General features: G+C 53.4%; 7 protein-coding genes and 1 non-coding gene across 8 annotated transcripts; 4 read left to right on the top strand and 4 right to left on the bottom strand.

Annotated features, from left to right (window-relative positions):
• Positions 1 to 150: 150 nt before the first annotated feature.
• Positions 151 to 1,539, top strand: PUNSTDRAFT_104538 (uncharacterized protein; the record flags this gene model as incomplete). Its single annotated transcript, XM_007385294.1, has 6 exons — positions 151 to 444; positions 498 to 561; positions 615 to 980; positions 1,031 to 1,085; positions 1,141 to 1,264; positions 1,321 to 1,539. 6 exons carry the CDS (start codon positions 151 to 153, stop codon positions 1,441 to 1,443), a joined length of 1,026 nt encoding a protein of 341 aa, XP_007385356.1. The 3' UTR covers positions 1,444 to 1,539.
• Positions 1,540 to 1,788: 249 nt separating this feature from the next.
• On the top strand, positions 1,789 to 2,955 carry PUNSTDRAFT_114561 (uncharacterized protein; the record flags this gene model as incomplete). Its single annotated transcript, XM_007385293.1, has 4 exons — positions 1,789 to 1,835; positions 1,890 to 2,358; positions 2,413 to 2,818; positions 2,879 to 2,955. 4 exons carry the CDS (start codon positions 1,789 to 1,791, stop codon positions 2,953 to 2,955), a joined length of 999 nt encoding a protein of 332 aa, XP_007385355.1.
• Positions 2,956 to 3,192: 237 nt separating this feature from the next.
• On the bottom strand, positions 3,193 to 4,605 carry PUNSTDRAFT_70691 (uncharacterized protein; the record flags this gene model as incomplete). The annotated part of the gene is made up of 6 exons (XM_007385292.1): positions 3,193 to 3,367; positions 3,427 to 3,581; positions 3,637 to 3,988; positions 4,018 to 4,199; positions 4,254 to 4,460; positions 4,513 to 4,605. The coding sequence occupies 6 exons, from the start codon at positions 4,603 to 4,605 to the stop codon at positions 3,193 to 3,195; spliced, it is 1,164 nt and encodes a 387-aa protein (XP_007385354.1).
• Positions 4,606 to 4,966: 361 nt separating this feature from the next.
• PUNSTDRAFT_45580 (DEAD-domain-containing protein) lies at positions 4,967 to 6,423 on the top strand (the record flags this gene model as incomplete). Its single annotated transcript, XM_007385291.1, has 2 exons — positions 4,967 to 6,286; positions 6,337 to 6,423. The coding sequence occupies 2 exons, from the start codon at positions 4,967 to 4,969 to the stop codon at positions 6,421 to 6,423; spliced, it is 1,407 nt and encodes a 468-aa protein (XP_007385353.1).
• Positions 6,424 to 6,724: 301 nt separating this feature from the next.
• Positions 6,725 to 6,806, top strand: PUNSTDRAFT_t76. Its single transcript has one exon. It is a non-coding gene; the product is annotated as a tRNA-Ser (tRNA).
• Positions 6,807 to 7,333: 527 nt separating this feature from the next.
• Positions 7,334 to 9,173, bottom strand: PUNSTDRAFT_144624 (pectin lyase-like protein; the record flags this gene model as incomplete). The annotated part of the gene is made up of 12 exons (XM_007385290.1): positions 7,334 to 7,635; positions 7,690 to 7,844; positions 7,894 to 7,910; positions 7,966 to 8,014; positions 8,075 to 8,094; positions 8,154 to 8,305; positions 8,358 to 8,411; positions 8,469 to 8,539; positions 8,591 to 8,729; positions 8,799 to 8,856; positions 8,909 to 8,978; positions 9,035 to 9,173. 12 exons carry the CDS (start codon positions 9,171 to 9,173, stop codon positions 7,408 to 7,410), a joined length of 1,152 nt encoding a protein of 383 aa, XP_007385352.1. The 3' UTR covers positions 7,334 to 7,407.
• Positions 9,174 to 9,442: 269 nt separating this feature from the next.
• PUNSTDRAFT_104527 (ATP synthase F1 beta subunit) lies at positions 9,443 to 11,456 on the bottom strand. The gene is made up of 5 exons (XM_007385289.1): positions 11,247 to 11,456; positions 10,576 to 11,139; positions 10,205 to 10,523; positions 9,820 to 10,153; positions 9,443 to 9,765 (listed from the first exon to the last, which is right to left on the bottom strand). The coding sequence occupies exons 1-5, from the start codon at positions 11,422 to 11,424 to the stop codon at positions 9,532 to 9,534; spliced, it is 1,629 nt and encodes a 542-aa protein (XP_007385351.1). The 5' UTR covers positions 11,425 to 11,456; the 3' UTR covers positions 9,443 to 9,531.
• A 167-nt stretch (positions 11,457 to 11,623) lies between these two features.
• PUNSTDRAFT_144622 (uncharacterized protein) lies at positions 11,624 to 12,869 on the bottom strand (the record flags this gene model as incomplete). Its single annotated transcript, XM_007385288.1, has 5 exons — positions 11,624 to 11,777; positions 11,826 to 12,035; positions 12,093 to 12,190; positions 12,252 to 12,604; positions 12,664 to 12,869. 5 exons carry the CDS (start codon positions 12,867 to 12,869, stop codon positions 11,652 to 11,654), a joined length of 993 nt encoding a protein of 330 aa, XP_007385350.1. The 3' UTR covers positions 11,624 to 11,651.
• Between the last annotated feature and the right edge of the window lie 64 nt (positions 12,870 to 12,933).

Below are 12,933 nucleotides of genomic sequence, written 5' to 3'. Positions count from 1 at the left end.
TTGGATCGCGCAAGTGGCTGCACCAACCGCGATGCTAAATATATCCGGTTTGCCGATCTGTGAAGCCGATGACATCATAGGTGCACTCCAGCGTCAGTGGACCATATATGATCGAGACGAACCAAGGACGAGTGGTTGCATCCCATCGCCATGAACTCTGTCTCCAGCTCAGTATTATCGCGCGCGACACTCCGTCGCTCGGCCTTCACCTTACGCGCGCCTGCTCGCGCCCCGCGTTTCCAGCCGCTGCGACCAAAATTTATTAGCCCCATTCTTGTCAGAGGCGCAGCATCGTCTGTTTCCGGCCGCCCTGGGTCGCAAACTGTTGCACACGCGGCTACCAATGTCAAAGAAGAGCTCGGAAACTCAGCAAGCGATGTCGCAAGGACGATTGCAGGTGCTAATATGACCAGCGACGCAGTAGCGCCGACGCAACAGACTTTCGTGGGTACCGTTCTCAAAGAACTCGGAAACTGGCTAAAGACGGTGTTATCCAGCTCGGAGTGACGTCTGCTGTTGCCAAGTCAGTGCCAAAAGATTACATCGCCTTCGGCCTCGCAGGTATGTCGCCTTACAATGCCGATGACGTCCATGGATCATTGACGGGCCGATAGGTGGAATCCCGTATATTCTAGCATCCGGAACCACGGTGTATCTTGCTCGCCAAGCTGGGCTTGCCGCGCTGGGCTTAGGGTCGAACGTGGACCCAGGAGTTGCCCTGACCATTTTGGACCAGGCGATGAACATCCAAGTGACGTACGGCGCCGTCATGCTCTCCTTCCTTGGGGCCTTGCATTGGGGCATGGAGTTCGCCGGCTATGGGGGCCACCAAGGTTGGAAGAGGTTGGCATTGGGCGCCGCGCCAGTCCTGTATGCTTGGCCGACGCTCGCACTTGAGCCCACTACTGCCTTGATCACACAGTGGGTGGGCTTTACGGGCTTGTGGTATGCCGATCTTCAGGCGACGAACGCTGGATGGAGTGAGACTTGCGTCAAAATTACGCCTTGTTGATACTCACACGAGCTGCAGCGCCCCAGTGGTACTCTCAGTATCGGTTCTACCTTTCGATCCTCGTCGGCACCTGGTAAGAGCTTCAAGACCAACTCGACGCGTTCCACCACTAATGCATCGGTTGCCAGCATCATTGGTTCACTGGCCGGTACTTCCTATTGGGGTCCCGCGCCCGGTCATGGACTTCTGACTGCCGAGCTCACCGCCATCCGTGAGGAGAGGGACAAGGCGCACTTCGAGAACTCCGGCAAGGTACAGTTGTCTGATCAATTTTGCAGTGACAGACTACTAAATCTGTATATCTGTAGATCGGTGGGGACGTCGAGGCGATTCCTGCTGGAGAGCGAGACGACGCGTACGTGAAGATTCAGAAGAAGAAGTCACCTGAGGAGGAAGGCAAGGACGAGAACAAAGGTGATGAACAAAAGTGATGACGTTATCGCGCGACTGGATGCCAGATCGGATTCAACACCATGTTTTTGTACTATAATCAGCCTACTTGTACAACGTAACTCCCGAGCAATGCCAATGTACATATAGTATCCGTAACTGACTCCGAGGTTGCGAATCTTGAGTTGAAAGTAGAAACGTTAATGTACGAAGTAGAGCGGTGAGCGTCGCGGAAGTCGCGTCTAGTGCAACTCTTGTCCGTCCTCGGTCACCACCAGCCCGGGGCCAAGCCACTAGTCACCATGAAGAAGAAGGTGAGCATTTCATCAAACGCAGCGCTACTCAATCTGACTTCACTAACAGATGCATGATGCAAGGTCCTGCTCATGGGTGCCTCTGGCAGCGGGAAGACGTCTATGCGGTCCATGATATTGTGCGTCTCCTTTTCCCTTTGCGCATCCGTATGATATCGATGACCTACGCACAGCTCTAACAATCCGGCATCCCTTACCTCTCGCCTTGGAGTCACCATGGACGTCGAGCAAAACCATGTCCGCTTCCTCGGAGACCTCACCCTCAACCTGTGGGACTGCGGTGGTCAAGACGGCTTCATGGACTCATACCTCTCCGCACAACGCCCCACCATATTCTCGCATGTCGGCGTGCTCATCTACGTGTTTGACGTTGCCGCTCTGACGAAAGAGACTGATGCCGAGCGCAAATCCCGAGAGAAGGATCTGGAGTACTATCGTGATTGTCTCGATGCGTTGGCCAAATACAGCCCGGAAGCCAACGTCTTCCTGTTGATACACAAGATGGATCTTGTGAGAGGCGATCGCAAGAAGATTCTCGAGAAACAGAAGGCGATGCTCCTGGGGCAAAAAGGCGAGCGACAAAAGGTGGATTTCGATATACAGGTGTTTGGAACGACAATACACGACGAAAGCTTGTATAGGGTGCGCTTCGTTCAAATTCATCAATTCAGGCTCCGATCTGAACATGACATACAGGCATGGTCCCGGATAGTGCACGCTCTCATTCCCAACGCTGCAGTCCTGTCCAAGCATCTCACCACATTCGCGGAAGCCTGCAGTGCAACTGAAGTCATTCTCTTCGAGCGCACGACGTTCCTGGTCATCGCAACGTCCGCCATTCTCCCTCCAGTCGCCGGAGCCTCCTCCGGTACTCAGGACTCCCCTAGATTGGAAGACAGCACGGAGGATCCACACGGTGACGCTCTCGATCCCACACGATACGAACGAACCTCGGAGTTGATCAAAGCCTTCAAACACTCGTGCGCAAGGGTGAGAGAGGAGTTCCGCTCCCTTGAGCTCGAGTTTCCGGAATGTACTGCGGTGCTGGACGAGTTGACGAAGAATATGTATGTGCTTATAATCGTGCACGATCCAACAATTGGTCAGTTCAGCCCTGGATGCGAGATTTCTAGCTGTTGATAGACTGAAACGCAACATACAGAAACTGCAGCATTGAAGATGAACATTCAGCTTGCCAGAAGGAAGTTTGAGGAGTTGCAAGGTGATACGCTCGTATGAAGACTGGAGAACACAATCCTTCGATAACATCACTGACCAGCCTCGCGGCTACGGCAACTTCTTGCAAGTTCCGGAGGCATCAATCGGAATTTTCGCGCTGACGATCCATGCGAGTGGGATCTGTTATAATATCTTTACCAGTTGGATGTATAGGGTGCATCCTTCAGGCCGTCATATTCGAGCCATGAAATACATTTTAGAGTTTCCTTATTTCCCATCTTTCATTGCTTGCCACGTTCAGCCTCTGTTCATGCTATTCCCTGCACCACGCGGGTTTGCATCCGTGTATCGCGCCCAATTCTCGTCCTTCTGGCGCTTCTCTTCTTCGCGCTGCGCTCCAAACGCAGAGCCATCCTGTTCCGCATCGATTGCTAGCTGTTCAGATGTCGTAGGTTGTTCCATGGAAACAGGCCTACGTGAATAACGCATCAATAATGAATCGTACTGTCTATGTTAGAACATTCGACGCACCCGCCGCCCGTGATGATGTTGCCACGTTGGCGTTCAATCTCCAGATACTCATCGATACTCATTGTTGGTAGCCTATGATCTGGTCGGAAAACCTGGGACTGCACTTCGGCTCGATCGGATGCGCCAGCAGGCAAAATTGTGAATGGGCGCATTGGCTGTTGGAAGTTTAGTTGGTCAGAAGAACCCCACTCCCACGGCGGATGGATCTACCTTTCCATTAGGATCAAGAAGAGGCCCGTCTCGAGGCGCGGTCGGTATATCCAAGCGCCAATCCTTCGCGTCGTCGCTCCTGCTAGACTCGGGCACAGTGGGCGGTCGAGGCGGGGCAGAGCGAAGTAGAGCCAGTTCTTGTTCGAGACTTGCGAGTTGGGATTGAGCTTGCGTGTACATGAGCCGCAAGAGAGCAAGCGTCGCTTGTCGAAGGACGTCATCCGTGTCATCGCCATCTTCGTCTGGTACAGCCGAAGAAGAAGGCAGTAGCGATGCGATGAGGTTCAAATCAGACGAATCGTCTTCTTCGACAGGTGTCTGGCGTCGACGTTTACGAATAGCCTGAATAGGTCTGAGCATGAGCATTCCAATAAACTTCACAAAGAAAAGCGCGCCTCGATTTGTGCACGCAGCTCCTTCTCGGCTTTGTATTGCTTGATCTTCATTTCTCTTCTCCGAGTGGCATCTTGGACCTGAGTAGAGGAAGCCCCATACAACTTCTGCTCTGCTTCGGGGATGACACCGTACGAGAGAAGGCGATCGACGAAGGTCTGAAGGTAACCCTACGATACGACCGTCACTCAAGAATACACATGCATGGTGCAAGGTAAACGTACTCTTGAAGCAATTATCCGTTCAATTCTCTCCTCTGGCTCTGACATTCGCACTCTCCCTTCTGCTTCTGCGGCTGCGAAAGGCGTGAAGAGATATACGAGATCGCGCGTAGAAACGTCTTCCACAGATTCATTCGGACTGAACAAGGAAAGCGCATTTACGCGGCTTATGACTTCCTGCAGATCACGTCGGGCTGAACGAACGAGTTCCTGATTCATTAGCATGAACCGACGGTCAGACAGTGAGGCATGTAGGGCGTACCTGGGTCTCATCCTTTACGACAGGTAGTGATGCTGCCTTGGATAAGTCCTTCAAAGCTCTACGAAACAGTGCCGGTAGATTCAAATTTGCCATGATGGATTGTTGTGATGAAAAAGGGTGCCGGTGATGACACGACTCGCGACTGTGGACGTGCGCAAGCTCTGCACCCATGTCGTTCTTTCGCGCGACGCGATCCTTCCAGAGTTTGCTCCTTTCGACCATGTCCCATCCCTACAGAGGACGTCCTCGACGCGGACGTGGACGTGGACGCCCTGCTCGAGGACAAGGACCAGCCCCACTGCACACATCGCAGGGACCGTCAGCAACCTTTGCTACGCAAGCTCAGGCATTATCAAATCCCATTCTTGCGCCTCCGCAGGCTTTCGCGAATAAAGATGGCGAGCATGTCCAATTCGCTCACTTGCATGCACAAGGCATCTTGACTCGACAAATGATGGACGCGGTCAATAAAAACCTGGGATACACGGTCATGTCACCGGTTCAGGCGGCCACGCTGGAACCTATCCTTCAGGGTAAGGACTGCCTTGCACAGGCGAAAACTGGTACGGGCAAGACACTCGCATTTCTCATCCCTGCTATCCAGACTCTTCTCGCTTCTCCGCCGTCCCAGCCCCGAAGTATTCGTGCTGTCGTCATCTCCCCTACGAGAGAATTAGCCAGGCAAATTTCGAAGGAGGCCGAGGTCCTGACGAAGGGAATCCCAGAAATTCGCATACATACGTCCACCGGGGGCACGAACGTCAATACTGACTCTCGTGTGATCCTCACGCGCCCAGATCTGCTTGTTGCGACACCAGGGCGCCTCAAGGACCATCTCTCAGATCCACAACGCCTCGCCTGCTTTGGCAAACTCGACTTTCTGGTACTGGACGAGGCGGATAACCTCGTGGACCAGGGATTCTACCCAGAGATTCGAGCCATCATGCAGACTCTTCCACCTTCTCAAAGACAGACTCTACTGTTCTCGGCCACGATACCGCCGGAAGTGAAGACCATCGCGTCCACCATCCTCAGTCCAGGTTATGTTCACATCAGTACAATCTCCCCCGATGACGTTAGCACCCACGAGCGAGTTCCTCAGACTGTGATCACAGCTCCTTTGAATGAGCTTCCTGCCCTTGCACTCACCCTCCTCCGTCAAGAACTCAAAAAGGCGAATGGCCAGGTGAAAGCCATCTTCTTTTATCCAACGGCTCGCCAAGCACAGCTCGCCGCCGAACTCTACTCCAAACTCTCCCCGCCTCTTCCTTTGCCGGTGCTAGAGATTCACTCGCGGTTGTCCCAATCGAAGCGTGACAACGTGGCCAAGACGTTCCGAGAGGTCAAATCAGCTCTCCTTTGTTCGAGCGACGTAACGGCCCGTGGTATGGACTTTCCGGACGTGACCCACGTATTCCAGATCGGGATGCCTTCCTCGCAGGAGCAGTATATCCATCGGGTGGGCCGTACGGGGCGCGCTGGCAAGGCTGGCCAAGGATTCCTACTCCTCGCTCCCTTTGAGACCGTCTTCTTGAAGGAAATCGCAAGCATACCGATCACACCAGGACGCACCGCGCCTGCCAGCACAGATTTAGATGCAACTTGGAAAGCTATGTCAAAGGTCAACCGTTTGACCAAGGAACGCACGTACGAGGCATGGCTGGGCCTTTACAAGGGCTCGCTCAGGAAGCTCAACTGGAAACCGACTCAGCTGGTTCAAACCGCGAATGATATGGCCACGTCCGGGTTTCTGCTTCCAGAGCCACCCCTCATGGTACGTTTGCTCCTGATACATGTCGCTATTCCTGACGGGATTATTTATAGTGGACAACACTTGCTCGTAAGATGAACCTGAGCGACGTTCCAGGGTTGCGATTATCCAAGCAAAAGCCGTTGCGAGATAGCAACTAGACAATAGTAGCCGAAGAGCAGTGATATGTTTGGCTGGCTTGGTTCAGGTGAACGCCTGTTTACTAAGCCGAGTCGCTAGAATCGATGGTTCGTTACCGTGATGACCATAGATCGCTTCATGTAAAGAGGTTGCGCCTGAAGATCTCCTTGACCCGACGTTGCTTAGGCTAGTTGTATCATGGCTTGGCTTGGTATATACTCCTCGTTCAACACGCGAGTGGTCCAGCGAAGGATGAGCCACGTTTGAACCATTACTCTGTTCCGAAAGAATAATATATTATACAGTGCTCGACATCAGCATGGCGCTGTGGCTGAGTGGTTATAGCGAGAGATTAGAAATCTCTTCCGGTTTCCGGGCGTAGGTTCGAATCCTGCCAGCGTCGTACCTTTTGATGTTCTCTTGAAGAGTGGGGCAGGTTCGAATCCTGCCAGTGTCGTACTATTTTATCGTGTGGGGCAGGTTCGAATCCTGCCAGCATCGTACTATTTTGAAGAGATATCGTGTGGGGCAGGTTCGAATCCTGACAGGGTCATACTTTTTGACGTTCTCTTGAAGAGTGAGGCAGGTTCGAATCCTGCCAGCGTCGTACTATTTTGAAGAGATATCGTGTGGAGCAGGTTCGAATCCTGACAGGGTCATGCTTTTTGACGTTCTCTTGAAGAGTGAGGCAGGTTCGAATCCTGCTAGCGTCTTACCTTTTTGACCTTTTCCTGTAAAGATATTCCTCGCCGGAGATGCGAATCCGCCTCGTTCCCTCTTGACATTTTCTTGGAAAGATATTCCGTAACGCAGGTTCAAAGCCTACCAGTTTCTTGAAGAGATTCTGCTGGCGTCGGATTTTTGTCTTTCTACCTTTGTCTTTCGAACGACAAGGATGCTGAGCAGCATCTATAGCGTTGTCTTGTAGGGGAAAAGGACCGCAGCAGGATTGCTAGCGTCGCTCCATTCATCCTGGATGTATTGATATACAGCCACGGCGTACTTTAGTACAGGTCATCAAGCCAGGCAGGGTTCTTCCCAAATACGTTCTGTAACGAGAACCTTTGGGCCTGTGGTGCGGTGAGGATATGGTCGAAAGTGGCTCGAGCACTGCGATTCCATCCGGGACCGTAAGATCCGTGTTCGCCGTAAAACAGCAAGGTGCCATTCCTTGGATCAGTCGGAGACCAGATGGTGAAGCCGGCCGGAAGGACCGACGAGTCCATATAGGTCTATATATCACAAATCGTAAGAGAGGATACGAGCAACATGAACGGCGAACGTGCGTTCATGTACACCGCGGTCGTTGCGTTGTTCCACGGGCGTCCCAGACATTGAGTTCCGGTAAAATTCGCAGCTTGGGCGGCAGAGAGCTCCGGGGAATGCACCACACGGGAGTTTTCAAAGTAGACGCCATATGTGTTTGTGTAGTTGGGAGTACCTGAAAAAGATCGTCGGCTTTTTGGACGACAAGGCATCGAGACGCTGACCCTTGAAAGCCGTCAGGCTAGAGGATGTCACTTGGTGAGGGCGGGTTGAATGTGCAGAATAGGTTTGCTTACCACCCTGCTCCTCTTGAACCCAAAACGGACTCCAGAAAGTAGGCAGTGCCTATGAACAAGCGTCAGTCTCACCACAATGCGCATTACCCCCAGCCGAGACAGCCCTCACCAAAACCATACACATAATCACTATACACAATATCCTCCGTGAGCGAGGCGTTTTCACATCATTATCCGAACCCGCGTACGTTTGACCCAGAACCAGGCTCTTTTTGAAGATCACGCTCGCGTTCTTTCCGACGAAGACGGTATCCTGCCACGACTTGAACGAGCTGCCGTAGAAGGAGGCGTTCGCAAAACCGACCCCGACCGCCAGCGCGGGACCAATGGACGCGTTGCCCTGTTTCGGACGTGACATTCTGTGGCGAGAACAGAAGGGACCGCGTGCTTACCGCGCGATTTTCCCAATTGATATTGTACGAGCGGAAGTCCTTGCAACCCCATTCCTACAGAAGCATTGCTGAGTGCTAACACGTCTCCAATAATTCTAGTCTGTGTCATACATCAGGAATTGGTTGCGGTGTTGCTCCATAATAACCTTGCCCTGTCCAAACGGAGTATTTGTTGGGCGCAACTGCAATCGGCTCGAGTCAGATTCTCACGAGAGCGAGGCTGGCACACCTACCAGTAAGAACCTGCGAGTCCGCGTTGTCCAATATGGATGCATTCTGCGTGGTCTGATTGATGAATGTCGTGTTATAGATAGTCACAAGATTGTGCTCGTCTACCCAATAGTCAGCAACGATCGGCGGGGAGCAGAGGGTCTACATGCAGGAATCTGCGACATTCGTCTGGCCAAGCATGGTCGTTGGCCCGGTTCTTGTAACGTTTACAGCCTCTTTGTATATTCCAGCATCGACGAGGATCCATTGAGGCGAATCGTCCAACGGCCTGGGAGTACAGTAAGTTCGTTGCACGGCATATGGCGCGCACCATTCTTTACAGTGATAGTACGGCAGCCTGCACGCTACTGAACTTCGCTCGAGGATCTTTCTGTGACACGAAGATTGTCCCTTTGAGTTTCTGTCAATACTACTAGTACGTCACCCGGCGACCACACAGCGTTTACCTTTAGGACATCCTAGAACTGGATCAACTGCTTTTCCCAGTGTCGTCTGGCAGGCGGCGTACACGGACAGCGCATGAACGCGCGGTATGAAGGTCGAAGCCAAAACAAGTTCCAGTATGATCACTCCTAGCAGTAGCATGGCGGGAGGGCGCGATACTAAGCGAGTCCAGGCCACTCGATCCCGTCCTCATTTTGTACTGGTAGCGCAACTCGTAGACGAGCCCGGCGCGGCGCGCATCAAGTGTGACCGTCGCCGACATCACCTGAGCAGGAGAACAGGAGTCCGGATCCGGGCTGCACGAGCGGCGGGCCGGACGAGGTACCAAAATTAGGCAACCACCGTCGGTCGATTGACTGCATGGCCCCGCATGGCTCATGTGCCCGAAAAACTGATGACGCTCTTGTTCAGCCGTTCTTGGAAGCAAATAACGATTTTTTATGCCAGGTCCTGACAACGATCTACATATAGGCACCCAGTCGTCCACGAGTAAATAAGATTACGAGCCACCCATCTCCTTCGCAAGCTGCTCCGCCTTTGTCTTGACATCGTCGATGGTGCCGACCATGTAGAAGGCGGACTCAGGCAGAGAGTCGTGGGTGCCAGCGAGGATCTCCTTGAAGGACCGAATGGTGTCCTTGAGGGGAACGAGCTTGCCCTCAAAGCCGGTGAAGACCTGCGCGACCTGGAAGGGTTGCGACATGAAACGCTGAATCTTACGCGCACGCTCGACCTTCAGAAAGACGTCAATGAGCAGCGATGACTTCGAGAGTAGCTTGTGACCTACCGTGAGTTTGTCCTCCTCAGACAACTCGTCCATACCAAGGATAGCAATGATATCCTGGAGCGACTTATAGTCCTGGAGGATCTTCTGGACGGCGGTCGCAACCTCGTAGTGCTCCTTGCCGACGATACGGGGGTCGAGCATGCGAGACTTGGAGTCGAGAGGGTCGACGGCAGGGTAAATACCCAGTTCAGCAATCTGACGAGACAACACGGTCGTCGCATCCAAGTGAGCGAAGGTGGTAGCCGGAGCCGGATCCGTCAAATCATCAGCGGGCACGTAGACAGCCTGCACCGAGGTGATGGAGCCCTTCTTGGTGGTGGTGATACGCTCTTGCCTGTTACGATAATCAACGCAGGCAATATGAATGAGCTGACAAGATACTCACATGCCACCCATGTCCGTGGACAGAGTAGGCTGGTAACCGACGGCGGACGGGATACGACCAAGCAAAGCGGACACCTCCGAACCGGCTTGAGTGAAACGGAAGATGTTGTCGATGAAGAGCAACACATCCTGGCCCTCCTCGTCACGGAAGTACTCCGCAATGGTGAGACCGGTGAGAGCAACACGGGCACGGGCACCCGGGGGCTCATTCATTTGACCGAAGACAAGAGCGACCTTGGAGTCACCCTCAAGGTTGATGACACCGGTTTCGATCATTTCATGGTAAAGATCGTTACCCTCACGCGTACGCTCACCGACACCTATTGGCGAATCAGTGGACATTCATCGCATCACCAAGCCAGGAAGACGAACCGCAGAAGATGGAGAAACCACCGTGCGCCTTCGCGACGTTGTTGATGAGCTCCTGGATGAGCACCGTCTTGCCGACACCAGCACCTCCGAAGAGACCAATCTTTCCACCACGTGCGTAGGGAGCGAGGAGGTCAACGACCTTGATGCCGGTTTCGAGCACCTCAGCGGTGGTCGACTGCTCAACGAAGGCAGGCGGGTCCGCGTGGATGGGAGAAAGCTTGACACCCTTGATGGGCCCCCGCTCGTCAATGGGCTCGCCGATGACGTTCATGATACGGCCGAGAGTGGGCTTGCCGACAGGGACCATGATAGGAGCGCCCGTGTCGACGACCTTCTGACCACGAACGAGACCCTCGGTACCGTCCATGGCGATGGTGCGAACCGAGTTTTCACCCAAGTGAGCGGCAACCTCGAGTACGAGGCGGCCGCCATTGAAATCCTCGACGTGGAGGGCGTTCAAGATGGGGGGGAGGTTATCGGTATCGAACTGAACGTCGACGACGGCACCGATGACAGTCTTGACGTGACCAATAGCGGCCTTCGCTTCCGTCGCGTACGAGCGAGCTACGGTCCGAGTGACGACGCGCCCGAAAAATACGATATTGGAGGAAACCAGCGACCGGAAAACGTCAGAAGGTCTCAACCCCGCCTCTGAGCACCTCAAGACTCACCAGCCTGGGGCGCAGCCCGTGCAGAACGAACATTTGCGCGCTGCGACTTGGCGGGTTTAGGGACGGTGGAGGCCTTGGCGAGCAAGGGGGCCGCAGCGGACGAGAATAACGCGGCGTTTCTCTGAGCGCTGTTGACCGCCCTGCGGGACAGACGAGTGACGCCGCGGGAAGTGAGCATCGTGGACGACGGCGACGACGAGAGGGATGTGGTGAGGAAAAGAGAGCTACGTCGCCGACTCTTGACTTTACATCCCAACATTCTCACGGTTCCTTCCGGCCTGCCGCGAGGCTCAGCCACTGGGCCCTAAGCGGGGCATCCAGCAAGCAATGCACATCATATTACATGTTCAGAGAGAGCAGATGGCATTTTATCGTCTGTGTGCAGGCCCAAATTATTTTCGACGACTACGTACAGCTCTTGCCGTCGTCGAACCGACGACAGAAGGCCTTAGCTCTCCGGGCTGCCTCGCTGAACGTTTCCTCAACGTGACTCATTGACAATCCTTTGATTGGAGCCCGAATACCGCTCATCTGAAGAGGAAATCAGGGGCGAGGATGCAAGCATATGTACGAGCTTACCACCACAACCTCAGATATTAGGTAAGGGATATCTGGATTCCGAAGGACGGTCGACAGATCATGCTCTAGCTTTTCCCGGTCAACCTCCGAACTGAAGTAATCGGGCGTTGAACCCTTTACGCATGCGTTCAGCGCATCCGTTGAGTACATGTTTGGGTTGCTCCATTGTTCAACGAGGTCTAAGCCCGTCGTGAACTGTTCCTTGATAATCTATTGAGGCGCGACTTCTGCGGATGTTCATAGGATGATCACTGCAGGAGTACGAACCTCAGGCGTTATGCGGTCAGAGCCGCCAAATCGCAACAAGGTCTCGAAAATCTCCAGGGACGTAACAATGATCTCGGCCGCCGCGAACATCATCTTTACTGTTTACGTTGGGCATATGAGCATGTGTTTATGCAAGGGGGACTTGAGTACGGTACTCACCATGCGTTTGTAGGATTACGTCGAAGAACACCATGTAACCGAGTCGACGTTTATACTTTATGCTCGGAAGAGCGAGATATTCTCGGAGAACCTGTATGTCATGTCTTCCCTCGCTGCGTCGAAACCGGTCCCATCCTCCAACTACCATCTGCGTGACATTATCCAATTTGCTTCGGTAGCTTGCTACGCATAGTTGCCAGCGCGTATGCCAGTAGTGGATAGCGATGTACGGTCCTCCGTGAGCCAGATCATCCGGATGTCCCGCGTATGAGAGGACCGACACATTCACCCGACTGCACACGATGAAGTGGACGAGTAAGCCGAGGATTTGGCCCCGCGAGGTGTATGTGTGTCTGCAGCAGCAAAGTAAGATGAATATCTTCAGCATATACTTCCATGGCCTATGTCGCACCTTGCACCAACTACAGGAACACGGTAGATCTGAGAGGTTATGCTGTCCACCTTCTCCTTCCAGTCTCGGCAAACGAGTGATATAGCCTCGGACGCATTCCAGAGCGACTCCGTATCGGTGCCGGGCAAGATGCCGTCAACATTGTCGAGTACCAAACCCTCGAGGATATAGAGAACAATCTCGGTGGGCAGGGTAGCAAAAGACATCCACGAATGAAAACCTCTTAGGCCGGCTTAGCATGAGGATACTAGGAGTATCGATCTGTGAGGC

This window comes from Punctularia strigosozonata (assembly GCF_000264995.1).
Source record: "Punctularia strigosozonata HHB-11173 SS5 unplaced genomic scaffold PUNSTscaffold_9, whole genome shotgun sequence".
Lineage (NCBI taxonomy): Eukaryota > Fungi > Basidiomycota > Agaricomycetes > Corticiales > Punctulariaceae > Punctularia > Punctularia strigosozonata.
Note: the sequence above shows the minus strand (reverse complement) of the source record. Positions and strands in the feature narration are given on the sequence as shown.